This window comes from Gadus morhua, chromosome 22 (genome assembly GCF_902167405.1).
Source record: "Gadus morhua chromosome 22, gadMor3.0, whole genome shotgun sequence".
NCBI lineage: Eukaryota > Metazoa > Chordata > Actinopteri > Gadiformes > Gadidae > Gadus > Gadus morhua.
Window position 1 is genome coordinate 16,725,491 of NC_044069.1, and position 19,382 is coordinate 16,744,872.

General features: G+C 45.7%; 2 protein-coding genes across 2 annotated transcripts; both read right to left on the minus strand.

Moving 5' to 3' along the window:
* Positions 1-477: 477 nt before the first annotated feature.
* Positions 478-12,363, minus strand: rbm24a (RNA binding motif protein 24a). Its single transcript, XM_030347818.1, has 5 exons — positions 12,235-12,363; positions 11,894-12,079; positions 10,484-10,607; positions 9,989-10,043; positions 478-3,606 (listed from the first exon to the last, which is right to left on the minus strand). The coding sequence occupies exons 2-5, from the start codon at positions 12,059-12,061 to the stop codon at positions 3,252-3,254; spliced, it is 702 nt and encodes a 233-aa protein (XP_030203678.1). The 5' UTR covers positions 12,062-12,079; positions 12,235-12,363; the 3' UTR covers positions 478-3,251.
* Positions 12,364-13,873: 1,510 nt separating this feature from the next.
* Positions 13,874-19,073, minus strand: stmnd1 (stathmin domain containing 1). Its single transcript, XM_030348009.1, has 5 exons — positions 18,819-19,073; positions 18,423-18,558; positions 17,909-18,051; positions 17,618-17,734; positions 13,874-15,547 (listed from the first exon to the last, which is right to left on the minus strand). Exons 1-5 carry the CDS (start codon positions 18,882-18,884, stop codon positions 15,089-15,091), a joined length of 921 nt encoding a protein of 306 aa, XP_030203869.1. The 5' UTR covers positions 18,885-19,073; the 3' UTR covers positions 13,874-15,088.
* Between the last annotated feature and the right edge of the window lie 309 nt (positions 19,074-19,382).

A 19,382-nucleotide genomic window follows, 5' to 3' on the forward strand; every position in this document is an offset into this window, starting at 1 on the left:
AGTGGCTTAGAGAAGGCCTGCGCTCGATGCTCGCTCATGGTTACCTGGATATGAGGGCCGTCCCGTCCTCACTCCTCACGTTTCATTGAGGAAAAAAAACTCTCCTCAAGCATGTTTATCCGGACAGTATAGTTGCTCCAGTGTAGTCGACTTTTCGATGGTCGCTGCAATGTATTTATAGAAAAAGCCCAGTGTTACACATTTAGTGATGGGCTCAATCAGGGGTTGAAATAGCCCAATGACGTGTTTGGTTTGCTTGGCAGCTCTTTGCAAATAGATTAACAATTTGGACACACACAGGGACAAACTTAAGCCACACACGTCACACAAACATCATTATATTCTGTACACAGAAGGGGCCGACTGTATGCATACCGCATTAAGTCAGAAGGGACATATTTCCATCAGGGCCATGTTAATGGAGCGAAGTAAAGTCGTTCAATGTGTTTTGTGACACAAAAAACTCGTACAACCAGGTTATTTAAATATATAACATTTTATTTCGATGTAGAGTAAATACTGTGGAAATTCTGAAATAATGTTTTTTTTCCCCATACCAACAGGACCTTTGCATTTAAATAGTTACACATTTACACATCTCCATCCAGTGACAATGAAAAGCTTCTCTAAAAAGATTTTTTTTGTCTTTAAATTTTTATATTTATTTCATATTTTCCCTTGTAAAGAAATAGTTCAAGTATAAAAATTCCCAACAGTGTCGATGGCCCATTGGATCATTATTGAAGGCTAGAAGGAAAAAGCATGCATTGACAGACTACATTCTAATGGAGAAAGCAGCTTTTTTTGTCTTAAATATTATCTCGTTTTTTTCATCAGCACTAAACATTGATGAAGCACTGAACATGTTGCATGCAAGTAGGCCAGTATTTTAAAAATAAAATCAGTTTCCATATAAAAGGCATTAAGCTTGCTGAAATGTCATCTCATGTTAAGGATTCCAAAAGGCAAAAAAAACATGTCTATAGTTATACAGTGCACATAACAAAATGGTCTCTTAAATAACTCCTACAACAACATTTTGGTTGAATATGTTAATAATAATAATATAATACAAATATTATTAATAATAATAATAATAATAATAATATTACGACTAAAACTACTCAATAACTTATATATATATGCCTTGAGATGAGTACATAATATTATAAATACAGTACGCCTGCCAAGTCATACCCTTAGAGAGCCAACAGAGTCAACACTCTAAATAAATAGCCTAGCTTAAATACTACACTTCTCCTCCCTCGTTTTTTTTTTTGTTTTACTCATTTTTAAATGATTCTCTTAAATAGCAATAACACATGTAAGGCACGCAGAGGAGGAAGACCCGCATGACGTCAGAGAGCTGGAAGACACAGCGGCCGCGCCCCCCCCCGACCCCTGACCCCCTGACCCCTGACCGAGGACAGGCGTGAGGCAGGCCTGTCTTTGGTTTGAGCAATCGTACACAAGAGGCCAAGTCCGGCAGTATAGGTCTGTGTCTGAGTGTCTGAGTGTGTGTGTGTGTGTGTGTGTGTGTGTGTGTGTGTGTGTGTGTGTGTGTGTGTGTGTGTGTGTGTGTGTGTGTGTGTGTGTGTGTGTGTGTGTGTGTGCAAACCTGACATCAGCATGGAGGTGCGTGTGCGACCGTGGGTGTTGGAATGGGGCTGGGGTGTGATTGGGGGTAATGGGGGAGGGGGGGGTCCCCCACAAAATAGGGCAGGGGGATTAAAAAGTGAAAGGTCGACATTCAAGCACAAGTGATGCCTTCTTTTCCAGAACGATCCGTCTGTGTGGCGCTGGAGACCCACCTACCGGCAGCTTGCCTCCCCCTCCATCTTTCTCTCCCTCTTTTTGTCCCTCTATCCCTCTCAGAGTGTAAACCTTTGTGTCGTGACGCTACGTGTGAAAGGTCGACACGTGTGTGCACGGCTGTGTTTCGGCGTGTGCGTGCGTGTGTATAGTTTGCGCGCGGGGCCAGTGTCCTCGCCCTAAAGTAACTGATTCAGTGATCTCTATTGATACCCCCGCACCGATGCCAGCCCCTTCATGTCGAGGGTCTTTGTGTGTTTTGTTCATCACCACCCCCCAAACACCCCCCCCGGTCCAAAAGTTTGTAAAAGAACTGATGACTTCTCTGTTTTCTCTTTCCTGCGTGGTTTGGTTTAGTTGTGTTTGTCTCTAGGTGATGTGTTTGTTTTGCATAGCTGGAGGTCGAGAGACACACAGGATTAGAGAGAGAGACATTCGGCGTCAGGAAAGCTAACAAAAAGATGGTAGTTGTACAAAAAATATGTTCCGACTTGTGTTCACTCCTTTTTACAAACTCAACTTCCTGACAGAGGTTTGCATCTTAAAAATAATAACAATAACCATACAACAGACCTAACATGGTGGAAAACGACTCCTCTACATTTCCCTGATTATCAGAAAATATAAACTCCCGAAAAGCAATTGAAAAGACGAAAAATAAAATAATTATAATAATAATAATAATTATAATAATAACAGTAGCCCACTGTAGTAAGAGTAACAATAATACATATGTTATGAGGGCATGGAAGAACCAGTTACACTTTTGGAAAGTGTCTGGATATCTTCACAATGAGGAATAGCTAGCCTACGATGCTAACGCTAACAACAGCAATGGGACTCAATAAGGCTTAGTTTACAGCTATACCCACCACAGGGATTAGTTCCTGCATTTGTCAACTAGAAATAAGTACTCTACTACAATGATAATCAGAATGATACTAATAAAAGTTATAACAATAAAAGTACTAATAATAGTCAATCACCCTCCTAACTTTGTTCTGAGAGATTCTTCCTTGTTCTCGCATAAATACGCACGTTTTGTTGTATGGTTGAAACACAGCAAGTTGGAAAGCTACTGCATGAAGTTCCCACCTCACCATCCCATCATCATCATCATCACCACCACCATCATCACCATCATTATCTTCATTATCTTCATCATCATCACCACCATCACCACCACCATCACCACCACCACCACCACCACCACCATCATCACCACCACCACCACCATCAGCTTCAACCTGCATGACTCGGCGATCTTCGAGTCTCCAGCCCTCCCACTCGCCCCCCCCCCGCCACCTTTACGGCCCATCCTCCCTCTTCCTTTTCTTCCATCGGCCCCCCTTGTGCTCCTGACCAATCAGACAGAGCGCCTGTGGGCGAGGGCGGGCCTTGCCTCCTCCCTGCTGCGTGTCCATTGGCTGCAGTGGCTGCTATTGCATGCGGTCGGTCAGCTGCTGGGGCTGGTACTGGCCGAAGGCGGCGGCGGCGGCGGCGGCGGCTGACCCGGGCGCCGCGCCGGCCGCGGTCAGCGGCTGCTGAACGGCGTAGCCGTAGCCGGCGGCCGCGGCGGTCATGTAGCCCGGGGCAGCGGGCGAGGCGGCGTACGGGTACTGCTCGTAGGCGGCGGCGGCGGCGGCGTACTGGGCGTAGGCGGCGCCGGTGTAGTCGATGTACGGGGAGGAGGCGCTGGCGGCCGAGGCGGCGCTGGCGGCGTTGGGCTGCATGTGGGGGATGACCATGCTGGGCTGCATGAAGGCCTGTGGGTACACGTAGTGCGCCGGGATCCTGCGGGGAGACAACAGACAAACACACGGTGAGCCTTTCCTCCAGACACTGAGAACACCCCCCACCCCCCTCCTCCCCAAACCCAACTCCACCACACCGCTGCCAAGCGCTCCCTCCCGCCTTCCGCCGCCCACCAAACCCCCCGTTCCAAACCAGCAGTCAGAAACACCCAGGGACCCCCCAGGCCTGGTCGTCGGGATTAGATTAGATTAGTACAGGGTCAGAAGAGAGCTCTCTGGAGAGAGGAGGCAGAAGAAGAGAGAAAGCAGGCTGGACAGACCAGGGAGGCTGTTGGTTTGATCTCTTGTGCTTAAGGGTTTGGCTTGAATACGTGTTTTAGATCGAGTCGAGCCCCAGGTATGGGGTGATGATGATGATGATGATGAGGATGATGAGGATGATAATGATGATGATGATGATAATTTCAGACTGGTTGTGTTGCTACTCGGGAAAAAATTAAGACCACTCGAATTTTGGATTAGTCTATGGTTTTAGTTTACATTGAGCCGTCGTCCGAACCTTAAGAGATATGTGTACGGATAAGAGACAAGAACGAGAGAGGTAATGAGAGAGAGAGAGAGAGAGAGAGAGAGAGAGAGAGAGAGAGAGAGAGAGAGAGAGAGAGAGAGAGAGAGAGAGTGTGAGCGAGTTGGAGAGCTGACAGATTGTCACATGTGGACGTGCGTTTGATGCCAGTCCATGGCCGTTAGGGGCAGTCATGGGAGGGGTGTGTGTGTGTGTGTGTTTGTGTGCGTGTGTGTGTGTGTGTGTGTGTGTGTGTGTGTGTGTGTGTGTGTGTGTGTGTGTGTGTGTGTGTGTGTGCGTATGTGTGTGCGTGTGCGTGTGTGTGTGTGTGTGTGTGTGTGTGTGTGTGTGTGTGTGTGTGTGTGTGTGTGTGTCTGTGTGTATGTGTGTGTGTGTGTGTATGTGTGTGTGTGTGTGTGTGTGTGTGTGTGTGTGTGTGTGTGTGTGTGTGTGTGTGTGTGTGTGTGTGTGTGTGTGTGTGTGTGTGTGTGTCTGTGCACGCATTTTGGCGTGGTTAAAGTTGAGAGCCAAGGGGGGAGCATTGTGAAAATGTCAGTGCCCCTTTGACCGCTGGATAGTTTTACAAAGGGGGGAAAAAACCCTGTGTGGTGTTTGGTTTTTGGACCAAAAAGTCAAGGCTGGTGTTGGTGGTCTGAGGGTGAGAGTGGGGTTGGGGCTGGTGTTGGTGGGCAGAGGGATGCTACATTTAAATAAGCAATGAGGAAACAATGAACACATTCTGCCCTCAGTGATATGATCACATCCCACCACCCCAGGCTGAGGGCAGAGGGCTGCTTAAAGACCCACTTTATAGGAACGTGGGCAGAACGGATTCAGGGAAGAGCGCCAACTCATGACTAGAGAGAGAGAGAGAGAGAGAGAGAGAGAGAGAGAGAGAGAGAGAGAGAGAGAGAGAGAGTGGGGGAGAGAGAGAGAGTGAGAGAGAGAGAGACAGAGAGAGAGAGAGAGAGAGAGAGAGAGAGAGAGAGAGAGAGAGAGAGAGACAGAGAGAGAGAGTGTGGGGGAGAGAGAGAGAGAGAGAGAGAGAGAGAGAGAGAGAGAGAGAGAGAGAGAGAGAGAGAGAGAGAGAGAGAGAGAGAGAGACAGGGACAAACTTGAATGACTGACTCCCTATAGCGTCTCTTCGAGGCTTTGATGTCTGGTCCGTGTAAAAGTGATTTAGCCCCAACAACAGCCTTCTTGTTTTGAGTGAGCACCAAATAGTTGTGGAGATCAATCTAATATTTACAGAACCGTTAGGTTGCTGTAGAGTACTCGGCTTGACAAATGTCAGGGAAACTATTCGCTGGTTGCTATGTACAGGTTGAGTATCGTTTCCATCGACAATGATGTGCTATGTGGGAGACGTCTTCAAGTGGGATGAGGTTGTTTGGAAGTAGTGTGTGGATACGTGTGCTTTAAAAAGTATAAACAGGGGGATGGACAAATTTTGATTGGGCAATATAGGACTAAATAAGCCTGAGCACTTAGAGAAGGATTTCAGACCCATTGGAATCAGGAAGGGGGGGGGGGGGAACATGGCAGGTGGAGACAACTTAAAGTGCGAAGCATAGCTTATAGAGAATTAATATCTTGGCATCCCTAACCAAACAATCAAATCACTGGTGTACCGAAAGCTGGTTTCGGTACACCAACCACTCTAACAACAGCAGCCGGTAACAACGTTGTACAAACCCAAGCGTGAGAGAGAGAAAATGATTCATTGGGACAACGTTGTGGGAAAAGGATAACAGCACATTCACACAAACTGGAAGACGGAGGTTTTTGAAGAAAAGCCCTGGGCTGAGGAGGAGTAATGCTGAAGATGATGGCGCTAGTTTACTAAGTCCTGGCCGACCATCGTCTCCATGAGGAGGACACAGTGAAGCCTTTCAGACGCACAAACACACATACACAAACAAGCACACGCCCACATTTACGCACATGGAGACCAACATATACTGTCAAGAGATTTATCGTGGAATAATTATTTTGCCTCGTGTTTCCATTGTAACATTTATTAAGTCAAAAGGGTTATTTGATGGATAACCAATGTATTACTCAGAGAGTAGGATTATTCATTTGGACATAATTTGGAGTTTATTTAAAAAATGACCACAACATATCTCTGTTTCTTGAGAATGGGTCATAAATAAACACTAGGTCTATTGTAGTGGTGCAGACTTCAGTGGAACTGAAGATCAGATTTGAGGGTATTAATCAACACTCTTTACTAAATGATTAACCCTTTATAGAAAACCCATGTCTCTATATTTAAAGTATTGCTAGAAGCGCATCAGTTTATAGGTTACAGCTTCACCACCTCGCTATGCACTTCCATGTGGACAACAGAGTCCAGTCTACAGCTCTCAAGTTGTCCCCAGGTTGGTGACCCAGCCTGGGGACAGACTGCACAGTGACAGGGGGGGGGGTGTGTCTGTGCGTACGGTAGCTATTTATTGCTGGTGGAACGTGTCTTAAGGAATGGGACAACCCGTCCTATTGAGACCCTCTCTGTAAATGCCAGCTGCGGTCGATGGAGTCCAGGCCCCACCTACCCTCCCACTGTGTTCATGGGGTGGGCTGTTTGGTATTGCGGGGTATTTGCCCTATCCCTAGCCCCTAACGACTACAACAGACAGAAAGACAGACCAAGAGACAGACAACCACACACAGTTCATACAGCATGAAGCTGTCCCGTTTACCCATAACCCCCCCCCGCTCCTTCACAACATGTGGCTGGAGAGGGGTGATGACCAAGGTTAAAGTCTGAGTGTCAGAACTGAGGAGGACAGTCTTACAGGACTGGAGTGTCCCTAACGTGCGTGCTCGTCTGTCTGAGGGTCATGCTTCTCATCTGGAATGTTGTTGTCTTACGAGCAAAGAGTTCACTAAAGGTCAGGGTCTAAATAAAGGTCCACGGCATGCCACTTGGATGACATTGGTGGAAGAGATTATTGCGAGGTGGGTGTGAGTCTGTTTGTGTGTGTGTTTGTGTGGGTGTATGTGTGTGTGTGTGTGTGTGTGTGTGTGTGTGTGTGTGTGTGTGTGTGTGTGTGTGTGTGTGTGTGTGTGCACGTGCGTTCTGGTCATATTGTGTCGATATGTGGTGTGTGTGTGTGTGTGTGTGTGTGTGTGTGTGTGTGTGTGTGTGTGTGTGTGTGTGTGTGTGTCTTTAGTTTAATCATGGAAGAGCTAGTGTATAAATGACGGGAGCTACCGCCTTCCCTGTAGCCTGTCTTGAACTGCTCTCCAAAGACCCGGCATTGAACGTACATACCGGGTGGACTGTACTCAAGACTAGCATCAGATAAGGCTTGGGTTAGTTCAATGGAGTGTACATGACGAAAACGTCACCTAGTCCCCCCTCAGTGATGAGATCATAGAGCTCCTAGGCAGCGTACCTTCGAAGAGAATGGAAATTCTGCTGACGGGGTTATTTTTAAAGGGGGGGCCTGTCTTGCACTTCGATGACATAGTGGGAGTCTGTGCGCCCCCCCCCCCCCCTCCCGGTCCAGACCGCCCGACCCGTCCCTATAAAGCACTGAGCTCGGCGGGTCTGCAGTGTCAGCATTCAGGGCTTTGTGTCCCACAATGGGTACGCTTGTTTTCCTTAACACCACAAGCCCCATGTGACGAAAGCTTGTTCAGATAGCAGAATAGGAGCGAGAGCGAGAGACAATGAGAAGAGTGGGGGGTGGGACAATGAGAGAGATAAAGAGAGAGAGAGAAAGTGAGAATGAGAGGGAGAAAGAGAGGGAGAGAGAGAGAGAGAGAGAGAGAGAGAGAGAGAGAGAGAGAGAGAGAGAGAGAGAGAGAGCGCACTGTGGTATCCAGACATGTGTTTGTGTCAGAGACTTTGTTGAGCTGAGCTGGCTGAGGTTCTGAAAGAACGCATACTCGTAGGCTGGACAAAAACATGTCCACAAGCACACACTCCAGTCATACCAGCAGGCATTTCCACATGTTCGCACACATATACACACCGACAAACATACATTCATGCCCGCTGACAACACCCACACACACACACATCTATGGGCACGGCCACTGCGGCATTTTCCCAGTGTAAATGAGCATGAGGTCGGCTATGGCAGCCGGGTCATGTGACCGTGCCCTGACATTGTCCTCTCTAGTGTGTGTGTGTACGACACACATCCACATTTCTGTGAATGTGAAAGAGAAAGACGCAATGGCTGCCACTCGAGTGTGGTCAACCAAGGCAGCAGCTGTGATGAGCAGCGCAGAATAGAAAGGGAAAGGGTGACAGAAACACAGAAAGAGAAACAAGATGATAGAGAGATACACATAAGAGAGGACAGAGACAGAAGACATATTGAGACAGGAGAGCTGTGTCCGTCCTTTCAGCAGACATGTGCTTTAGGCACTTTAAAGTTTAACATGAATACAATTTCAATGGGAAACATGAATATCACAAAACACATGCAAGCGATGGGGGCGGGATTATGTTAGGGGGGGGGGGGGGGGGGGGGGGGGGGGTTGGTGAGGATGCGTTGAAACACAAACAAATGATCACACTGAAATGTTCCCCACTCACTCCCACACAACGGCAAACAACACCAACACAAGCACGTCCCGTTGAACACAAATGTTGAACCACACGCAACAACAGAAAGCATGTCAATTAACACATAGACCACCAACCCAACCCACCCCTTGTTGGCCAAAGTCACTGAAACACCTCACAAAAGGGGAATAAAACAACACCCCAAAGATCAATTCATTTTTTTTCTTTGTCAACACACGGTTTAGCTATCAAACCAACACTTCAGAACTGCACACACAAAGCTCTAATGGCTACTCAAAGTAATATAAGAAAATGTGAAAAGGTTAAAAATCCAAACTAAAAAAAAGTAAACCACAAGTAAACAACAACAACAACGTACATGCATCTATAATCACCATTTTGAGCGCTTGTTTTTGTGTGATTGAGCCTACAGGTAATTCCCTTCTGTCATCTGTGCATATGTTCAGAGAGCTAGCCCACAAACCAGCACAGTTATCTTAAGCTGAGACTGAGCCTGTCGGACCAAAGAAAGATAGATAACATTGAGTCAGCCTGGAACTTTCCATCAATGTCTACACTACTCCATGCACTCTCTCTCTCTCTCTCTCTCTCTCTCTCTCTCTCTCTCTCTCTCTCTCTCTCTCTCTCTCTCTCTCACCATCTCATCTCTCTCATTCTCTCCCGCTTTCATTATCGCTCTCTCTCTCTCTCTCTCTCTCTCTCTCTCTCTCTCTCTCTCTCTCTCTCTCTCTCTCTCTCTCTCTCTCTCTCTCTCTCTCTCTCTCTCTCTCTCTCTCTCTCTCTCACACCATATCATCTCTATCGCATTTTCTCTCTCTCTCATTCTCTCTTTCTCACTCTCTCTCTCTCTCTTTCTCTCATTTTCTCTCTCTCGCACTCTTGCGCTGTCTCAGTCTTTCTCTCATTATCTCTCTCTCAAACACACACACACACACACACACACACACACACACACACACACACACACACACACACACACACACACACACACACACACACACACACACACACACACACACACACACACACACATTTAAATACAAATGTGAACCTTGAAAAAAACATTGTTTTTTGGCTTTTGATCGACAGGTTAAATAGGTTAATGCTGGTTATGTTAAAACCAGTTAAATAAAAAGCCATCCATAATATATTGTAAGAAGGAAGAATAATAAGACAAAATAATCAAGCTAACAGGAACACATTATTGAGCATAACAGAGATAACCATTACATCTGATGATAGTGCATCGCACCAATTATGGACTATGAAGAACAACCTAACCACAAGATATAGTACACTGCTACTTACCCATAAGGCCTTTGGATGAATGCGGGGTGAATTTGAGGAACCCCAAAGGTGAAACCTAAACCAAGCAGAAGAGACACGAACACAAAGGGAATCAGTACATATCACTGGAGAAGCCTTGATCTACACTCACTTTGGTTATGATAATGTCATACATCCCACAAAGTCAATGCTGTATTTTTGACACAAATAAACAATTGAACTATTTCCTTCGGGATCAATGGAGTAGCATGAACTGAATACGTATTATTACTAAGTAATTAGCATACTTTGTTATTGTTGATGTGTTGTTAACATATATTTTTGGGGCTTATGTACTAATTTGCACTACTGCAACCGTAACACATTGGGGAAGACGTGAGTTGGGTTCACTCTTATTCCCCTACTTGACAACCGATCCCGTGCAGGTCAACAGATATTCTAGCCTGGTCCGTTCCTCAGGTCAATGCTTGATCGGAGTGGGATGTATGCGTCTGTGTGTGTCGGGGGGGGGGGTACCTTGCTGCATCACCCGGGGTTTGGCCCCTAGGTAGGCTAGGTTCACGTTGGCCTTCCTGCCGTCGATGATGGGGTTGGGGTCCTTACAGGCCCGGTCGGCAGCCGAGCGGTCCGACATCGTGACCTTCAGAGCAGCGGGGAGAGAGTATGATTGGACCACCCAGAGAATGACTGTTACACAAATGCATTTACATGTTTATAGAAGTAAAGGTATATTGGTGTGTGTGAGTGTGTTTGTGTGTGTTGTACGTGTGTGTGTGTTTGTGACTGTGCTGACACTGCACATGTGTTTGAGCGACAAAGGAAACGATAGAGAAAAAGAGCGAGTTTTGCACTTCTAACACTGATAAAAAAAAAAGATTCCAAGAAAACACCTGATTAAATCATCGTTAATGTCTATCTGAATGTGTGGCAATTTGGACAGCCATACTCAGGATAAGGGTAGCGTCTGATATTATCCTGCATTATATTAGCATTGTGGAAGTCTCTGGAGTGCAGTGCAGAAGTGATAACCAGTTTGAACGTTTTATCTCATCTTATAGGGTATATCAAATGTATTTTTTCAGAAAACACTGGAGATTAAGTAAAATGTCTTGTGCACTGTTGTGCAATGATGGAATACCCGCTGAAATTACGACATTACGACAAAAAAAACTCATCACCATCATCTCAACGTGCTACACGTGCTATGCGTCCGGCAGTCTATCAGATAATGTGTGTTGAATATGACTCCAGAAAAAAAAAAAAAAGATTGCCTGCCATAGTTGAAGACTTTTGATCGAGTGACTTATGGCTTTTTATGTCGCGGTATCTGGCTTAATTTAGAGTAAAGCAACATTGAGGTGGATACTGGTGTTGAAATTTGATTAGATATAAAATCACAAATGACAACGTCAACTTGATCTTTCCGTTGAACCCTGGTTCGTGATATCTGCACATCACAAGACGCGCGGAGCGCCGCATCTGTCAGGCGGCGCTCATTCAGCTGGAGCCACGCGCCGCGCAACAGGTTGGAGAGGGAGATATAACCGCGTTCCCATTGGAAAAATACAACAAACTAACTCGCTTTATGATCGACATATGAAAACGGTAGACCGACTTTGGATGCATGGTCAACAAAGTTTTGATTGAATAACCGACGATCGATAACGCACGATCGAGGCACGTGATGGCGCGCACATGTCTGAGAGAGAGAGAGAGAGAGAGAGAGAGAGAGAGAGAGAGAGAGAGAGAGAGAGAGAGAGAGAGAGAGAGAGAGAGAGAGAGAGAGAGAGAGAGAGAGAGAGAGAGAGAGAGAGAGAGAGAGAGAGAGAGAGAGAGAGAGAGAGAGAGAGAGAGAGAGAGAGAGAGAGAGAGAGAGAGAGTTTACAAATAAATCGGTGGTCCTGCTTGATGGACTGATATACTTACGAATCCATAACCCCTCGACTTGCCGGTCTGTCTGTCGGTAATAACCACCGCTTCTTCAATCTCACCGAACACTTCAAAATATTTCCTGAGACTTGAGTCTGTGGTGTGGTACGGAAGACCCCCGACAAAAATCTTGGTATAGGTCGTATCCTTTTGCGTGCTGTGCATCTTCACCGCTGTAGACCACTTCAGTGCAAAATACAATAAATAAGAACAGTGAACAGCAAAGTGCAGTGTCTCCTTATCAACGGGTCACTTTTTTCTAAGTATTGCTTTGAAAAATAGCAATTGAATCTTTAGCCTATGAAACAAAGAAGAGACCGTTAAAGACCCAGACCAACCGGTGGTAGATCCTCTCTTGACACTTGGAGGAGCTCGGGAGCGGATTTGTCCAACAGGTCCTCAGGTGAATCCGACTCCTCTTGCTAGCTCGTGTCTAACTAAAGCGAGGATCGGACCCATTCCTAAATGCGTTGGCCGTAACTCCGCCCATCACCCGAGCCCAGGCGCTGCACGCGGACCGTGCGCGCGCCCATGACCGCCTCCTAAAAACCACTGGACGCTAGGAACAGCTGGGAGGCGCACGACCCCCCCCCCCCCCCCCCCCCCCGCGCCCCATTTCACCCCCGAGGATAAACGCTCTGCTTGTTCTTTTAATTGTACATTAATTATAAATATGTAATGAATATCGCATTCTTCGTGTGTTTTTTTTTCTCCCAATTATAACAAATATTTGTTTTAAAAGAACAGGCACGCGCCCCAACACCGCGTCCATTGTGAAGGCGCGGAACCTGATGGCGAAGGGGGGGCTGATATTCACCCTCATATCCTCTCATTTCCACGTTGACAAGTTGACTTGCCAAGTAGAAAACCTATGCAGATCCCGCTTTTGACGGGAAGATTGAAAACGTCCCAGTGTCTTCAGTGATGGCCTTGAGGTTTTTCCCTCAATGTAGAACTAATATAGGCCTATGTAACGTGATATAAACTGAATCATTGATAAGGGTTTGCGCGGCAGTGAGTCCTCCGTTCTTAGGACGCCTGTGTGTCCTGTTGCATGATGAAGACAGAACATGTAACATGAGAACTGGCCCAATTTGCAGCTGATGAACGCAACTCTATTTCTCGTTGGAAACGATGTCGAGATGAGATGCCGTCTTGTTCACAACAAGTAGGCCACAGACTCAACGGAGGGTATGTGTATAGAATCCCCTCGTAGGACGTAACCCAATATGGAACCGTGTCTTTATGTGCGTTATTCTGGCCAGGTCAATATTTTATTCATGCGGACACACGCCTTTTAACGCCAGAGTGGAGTCGCCTTAACAGAGGCCAGAGTTGGGTTTCAGGACAGACAATGGGGGGGGGGGGGGGGGGGAGAGGGGGGGTCAGGTTGCTCCCCCTATCGCATGCAGCACGCTGACTGGCCACTATGTAGGCTGGTGATACATGAATAGGTAGCCTATAATGATATTCAATAGGAGACCTTATAATATAGTAATAATAAGAAAAGTAATAATAGCATATTGACTTTGTCTTTATAATTAAACTAGAGGCAACTAGAGGCCATTTTCGGGATGATTCGGCCATGAGGGAGGGGGTTAGAAATCCTGCCGGTATTTTATGTTTAGGGTTAGTTATCTGGGAAGTGGACAGCAGTTGTTCTGCCTTGGCGTAAATGGCTTACAGACAAAGAAAATCTAAAGGTCAACGGACACTGAAACTGCTCACTTCAGCTGATCAACATCCTATACAATTATTACTATCAACCCCCTAATAACCACATCATGCTTCACTTTGTTGCTTAGATTAAACTAAATTATTATTATAAAGTATATCAAATGACAAATTGAGGTCAAATCTACCTAAAATGACCACGGATTCTGGGTACCCTCTGAAATAAAGTTTCTTAGCTATCTATCTAAATCAATGGTCATGATACAGTGGCTCAACTATATTTCTACACAAAGAAACACAAGCTGAAGAAACAAAGGAGCTTTATTGATAAAGAATAAACTGTACAATTTGTCTTCTAGTCCCAACTAAATAAAAACATATTGAACAGCTTTCAATAGAGGCGTAATACAACAAGTAAAGCATCGATAACCCTTCAATTGAAACCGCACCATCTTGTGTCCAATAAGAGAACTGCGCCCCCTCGGAAAACAAAAACAAACACAAACAAATTAATTATGTTTATCTTATAACTAGGCTATAATATAATAGAATAATTTAATAGAATAGAACATTCATTTTTGGTAATTTATTGGTAGTATAGTGAGGTAATATATTATAATCCTGCCCGACTTTCACTTAAAACATAAAAAAGGTTCCCAATATCCCCATTAGCTACGTTTATGCTGGAGTCGTATTGTTTGACAGGTTAACAGGTTTATTCTAATTGGCCGTAGTAACTCTCCACTGTAATGGCTTGCTTTAAGAGGAACTACGCCATAGACTACTTTTGGGAGATTGCCGCCATCTAAAGGTTAAAATACACAAAGACAGTACAACTGATTTGGTTCTACTGCTCCTCCAAAGTTGTGATTAAAAATTGCGTGTTTCTTGTTTAACCAATGTTTAGAAAAATAGTAATTCACCAATTAATTACTCACCCCTCATAGACTGGCATGCCAGGAAAAATGCTGTACGCCCATCCATTTGTGATACATAAAGTTGGCCATAAGTGCCCCCACTGGTGTGTTGAGCACCCTCTGGTGGTACAACGTAGGACTGTAAATGGGTGACCAATATTGTGGTATTTTCTATTCTATTTGAGAAAGTAAACACGCAATTTTAGTTATGAAATCAAAAATATTGTTACCAACTCAACTTTCTGTGAGAACCGTTATTAAGTGACTGGTAGCCTTGATTGATTGATTGATTGATTGATTGATTGATTGATTGATTGATTGATTGATTGATTGATTGATTGATTGATTGATTGATTGATTGATTGATTGATTGATTGATTGATTGTTTTGGTCTTGTAGCAGTGACTGTGTGAGCATTTTATTGTTACGTGAGTGCTCTGCTTAAGATGGCTTTTAACCTCTCGAGGGTTTCGGAATTCCCCAAAATAGTATGGCATGAAATCAATCCCCAAGCACACACACACACTTACTCAGTCACACACAGACATACCCACACACCCACCCCACACACCCACACACACACACACTCAGTTGTCGGGTGTTAAAACGTGTCGTCTGTATTCTGGAAGGAGGGGTCGCTCTCAAAGTCCCCCGATGCTGTGTGGAGCTGTCCCACCCGGAGCCCCGCATCCTGGACCGGTCCACCATCGCCCACCTCTCTGTCCCCACAACCTCTCAACATCCCTCCCTCTGTGGCCTCCTTCCCCTCCTCATCCCTCCCTGGGCTGTCTCGTCCCTCGTCCTCATCCTGCTCGTCCTCTTCCTCCCTGCCCTCCTCTCGGCCCTCCCCGGGGCCCTCTCTCGGCCCCCGGACGCTCCCCTCACTGGCCTCTCTGACCTGGGTGTGGGCCTGGGGGTCGGGGCCGATGGTGGTGACGGCTGTATGGAGAGGCTTGTCCTCTTGGGGATCTGGGTCTTCGAAGTCGGCCAAGACGGCGGGAGGCGCTCGGACCCGAGCCGACTTGGTCCTCAGTCTAGCCTCGAGGTCCTCTTCATTGGGCTGGAGAAGAGGGAAAAACATTAGGATAATCAAATTTACATACATATCTAAACATATATAAACATAAACACAGGGGTCGCTCCTTTGGGTCCTTAATGACTCATTTCCCACACTATTATCCAGCTCATTTACACAGGTGAGGCTGAGAACAATTAAAGCATACGCTCAATATTGGAGCAGCTACAAAAGTGCAACAGGATCAAGCTTCTTAGACTAAGTAGGCAGAGAGGTAATGACTTGTGTCATGACCCTGGACCCCGTACATGAGGGCCGCCCATCCGGAACCCCAATCGCCTCCTCAATTTGGACTGGCAGCAATTCACTTCCAAGGCCTTTGCCAATTTGATAGCATCAAATAAGAATATGTTTAGCTATTTAGCTATAGGGGCCAAAATCCTATGGCCAGTCAGGCAAACAATAATGTTATGTCGTGGGCGATGAACGATAAGAGTCGTTATACAGAAAATATTAAAGGGGACATATTATTCCACCAGGTGTGAGTGTGATTAGCATTTCGAAAATCTGCTCCATATGACATCACTAGTGGGCGTGTCCGCCTAGATCTGTGCTGAATAGATGAGCAACGTTTACTTCAGTCCACTGGGAAGGCTGGTAGACTGATCTATCCAGCACAGATCTAGGTGGACACGCCCACTGTCAGATGGGGCAGATTTCCGAAACGGCTTGTAAGGCTAATCACACTCACACCTGATGGCATAAAATGTCCCCTTTAAGAAGGGTGAGAGAGGCACAGAACTCTCCTTTTACTGTCCATGGTGAAGAAAATAAATCATGTGTTTGGCATGCAGCAGCACAGAGCCCGGGACGGGACATGGGAGTATTTTTTTTTATAAAGCAAACGTGCAATTTATAACTAATCCGCAAAAACGGTCTGCGATGTAATCATTTTGGGATAGAGAGCGTAACAATGGCCACCCCCTTTTGAACATCTCTGCTTCCGGAAGTACATTTTTTTCCATTGACTTTTCGGAAAATCGTTACGTTAAGAGTTGTAATGCTGGAACCAAGCCAATCATTCGTCAATATAGTCGTATCCATAAAACATTTGTTTCAGAGCAAAAATAAATGTGGAAAAATGGAATAAAAAGGTACAAGACTTTGTACATTATTTTTGTGAAAGAGTGAAGTAGCTACTCATCCCATAAACAATTGCAAACTTTTTCACAATGGTTCCAACCAAATAGTTTAGCGTGTTTCTTGCATTCCATTCAACATTACGTATTCCTAGCTTTAATACTACCTAAATTAAAAAATAGCACTTCTAGTGCTATATCATCATATTTTCGATATCAACATATTTTTCAAAGTGTAAAGCTAATTTCCTCTACAGCTCTTACAACAACTCTAACTTTCCATTGATCTAAGGGAAATCTTGGTTGCTGTGGTAAGTGATCGAGTTCAGTGGCAGCAGTTATCGACGACTTGACTTTCGCGGTTGCAGTAAACTTAACGAGCTCCACCGATCAAAGACGTTGTGTTACCCTTTTGGATTGTTGGTAGTGTAGTGCTTTTAAAAGACATTGCGAATAAAACGTTGTTTTTTTTCAAAACACTAGAAGTTATCTTCTTTAACTTGGTTTCTACAGAATCATATATCATCGTTTCACAATATAACAGCTTTTTGTAAGTATACCTTGGATGGTTACGACATGATGGCCTTTAATCAAAACCTCTATGGAGAAAACGAATGGGATCTTTACTTTAAAAATTGCGCTCTATAGCATCAATGTACGTCTTCTTAAAGGCCCTGTTTTCCCCACTGGCAGGCTCAGATTATAATGGGACATTAAGGAAAGGAGAATATTTCACTCTTTGCCCCTGCCGACAAGTGGTAGTCAAGCGCCTTTTTAGGAGTTCGGAAAGAGTGTGACCTCAAGCCGATAAAATCCAGACGCAAGCATTCCTGCCTACATCACACACACACACACACACACACACACACACACACACACACACACACACACACACACACACACACACACACACACACACACACACACACACACACACACACACGGGCGCGCGCACACACACACACACACACAGTACCTGGTGTCTCCCCTCGGCCTGCTGCGTCTGGTGGTTGATGGAGTCTCTGCTGGGGGAGATCTTCAGAGCCACCAGTCTGGCTGGAGGTCTCTGCCTGGGTACCTCTCCATCCTCCAGCTGTCGCACGCCCCCACCACGCCGCACACACACACACACACACACACACACACACATGAAATGTAACTCCTTTACTTTATACAAGGTAACCGTGAACTTGATTTAGGTTTCAGACACACGTGGTTCGAGATCTTTGCGTGTTCCTCTCGGTCGAGGCTCGCTCCCGGTACGCACCGTGATGTCGTAGGCCCCCCCCGCGGCAGAGCCCCCCTCCCGCGGCGGTCCTACTGGGATGATGCCCTGGCTCAGCAGCTGCTCCAGGATCTCACTGGAGCGGGGTCGCTCCCCAGGGGAGCCGCAGCCCTGGAGAAGACCCCCTGCACAGCGGACAAACACACAGCAGTGGAAACGGGCCCCTCCCAGGTGGGAGGCTTTCGAGGTAAAAAAAAACTCAAGGAGTGTTCTGTCGACTCTGTTTGCTTGTGTTACGAAATAGCCTTGTTCTCAACACAATGGGCGGGCTGGAACATGATCGAAACTAGTATCTATCAGCATTGATTACAGATAAGTCCAGTTTTTATTAAGTTATGAGCTAGTTGAAATGTTACACATTGAGATATTATGAATACACAATATCAAATGACAATGTTTTAAAATAGGAAACTAAGAATTTCCATTAGCCTACTTTATCGATCAATCTTCTAATCTCGTGTTTCCTGTCCTCTCTCTCTACAGGTATCTGCCTCACCCGTCAGAGGAGGGATTTTCCTGGGCATCGCTCCAGGCAGCGTGGGGTCCAGTGAGCTCTCCACCACCACCCCGCTGTCTGCCGTCACCTTGGAGACCGCCGAGTCCCCGCGAGACCCAAGCCTCCCCGTCTCATCCTGCCAGAAAATAATAGGCAGTGCATACAGAAATAAGATATATAAGCGTATAAATACTTTTTGATACCAAATTATAAGCCTATCTCCTGTTTCATAAAATAATCCTAAAATGTCATGTTTAACGCAAACATATATTTATACAAATGTATAATCCAAATATTTTCTGATATTTTCGATATAACGTCGCCTTTCTTTAAGCTTACATTGAACTTAGGCTAAAGTTAGACTAACTTACGTGAGCCATTTTAAAATCAGCCTACCTCTTTCGTCAACTCATCACAGTCTATTGGTACAACCGCCGTCGATGTTGAGGTTCCACATCCCATGTTGACTTGTTTAATGAACAAAGGGTATTTATGATGCCTAATAAAATACTTTCAAGGGAATCCGATGAAAAGGAAACGTGCGATGCGGACGCATTCCTTCAGAGAGAGAGAACAAGGCACATGTCGCCAGGGACTCCTGGGCGTTACTAAGGCCCGTTGCTACAATAAATCTGACCCGGTGACAGAGGTGACCGAGGAGAGAGCCGCGCGTGTCAAGGCCAGTACAGCGAAACCACCCCCCGCGTAGTCATTCATTGAGATGGGCTTTGTTGCATAAGATGAGGTCGTTCGATTGTGCTGTAATCCACGGCGCTATGAAAGCCCTGGCACACTACATTCCGAGACAACTGTATAATGCATGAGGATGGACAATAATCGGGCTTTTTAGGTTGAGATCGTATTAGGCAATGGCTGTTCCTTTCTCAAGCTGGTACGAGCAGGTTACTGCCATCATACTCAAGCAGCTTCACCTAAAATAGTAGCTACTTTATCCCATTA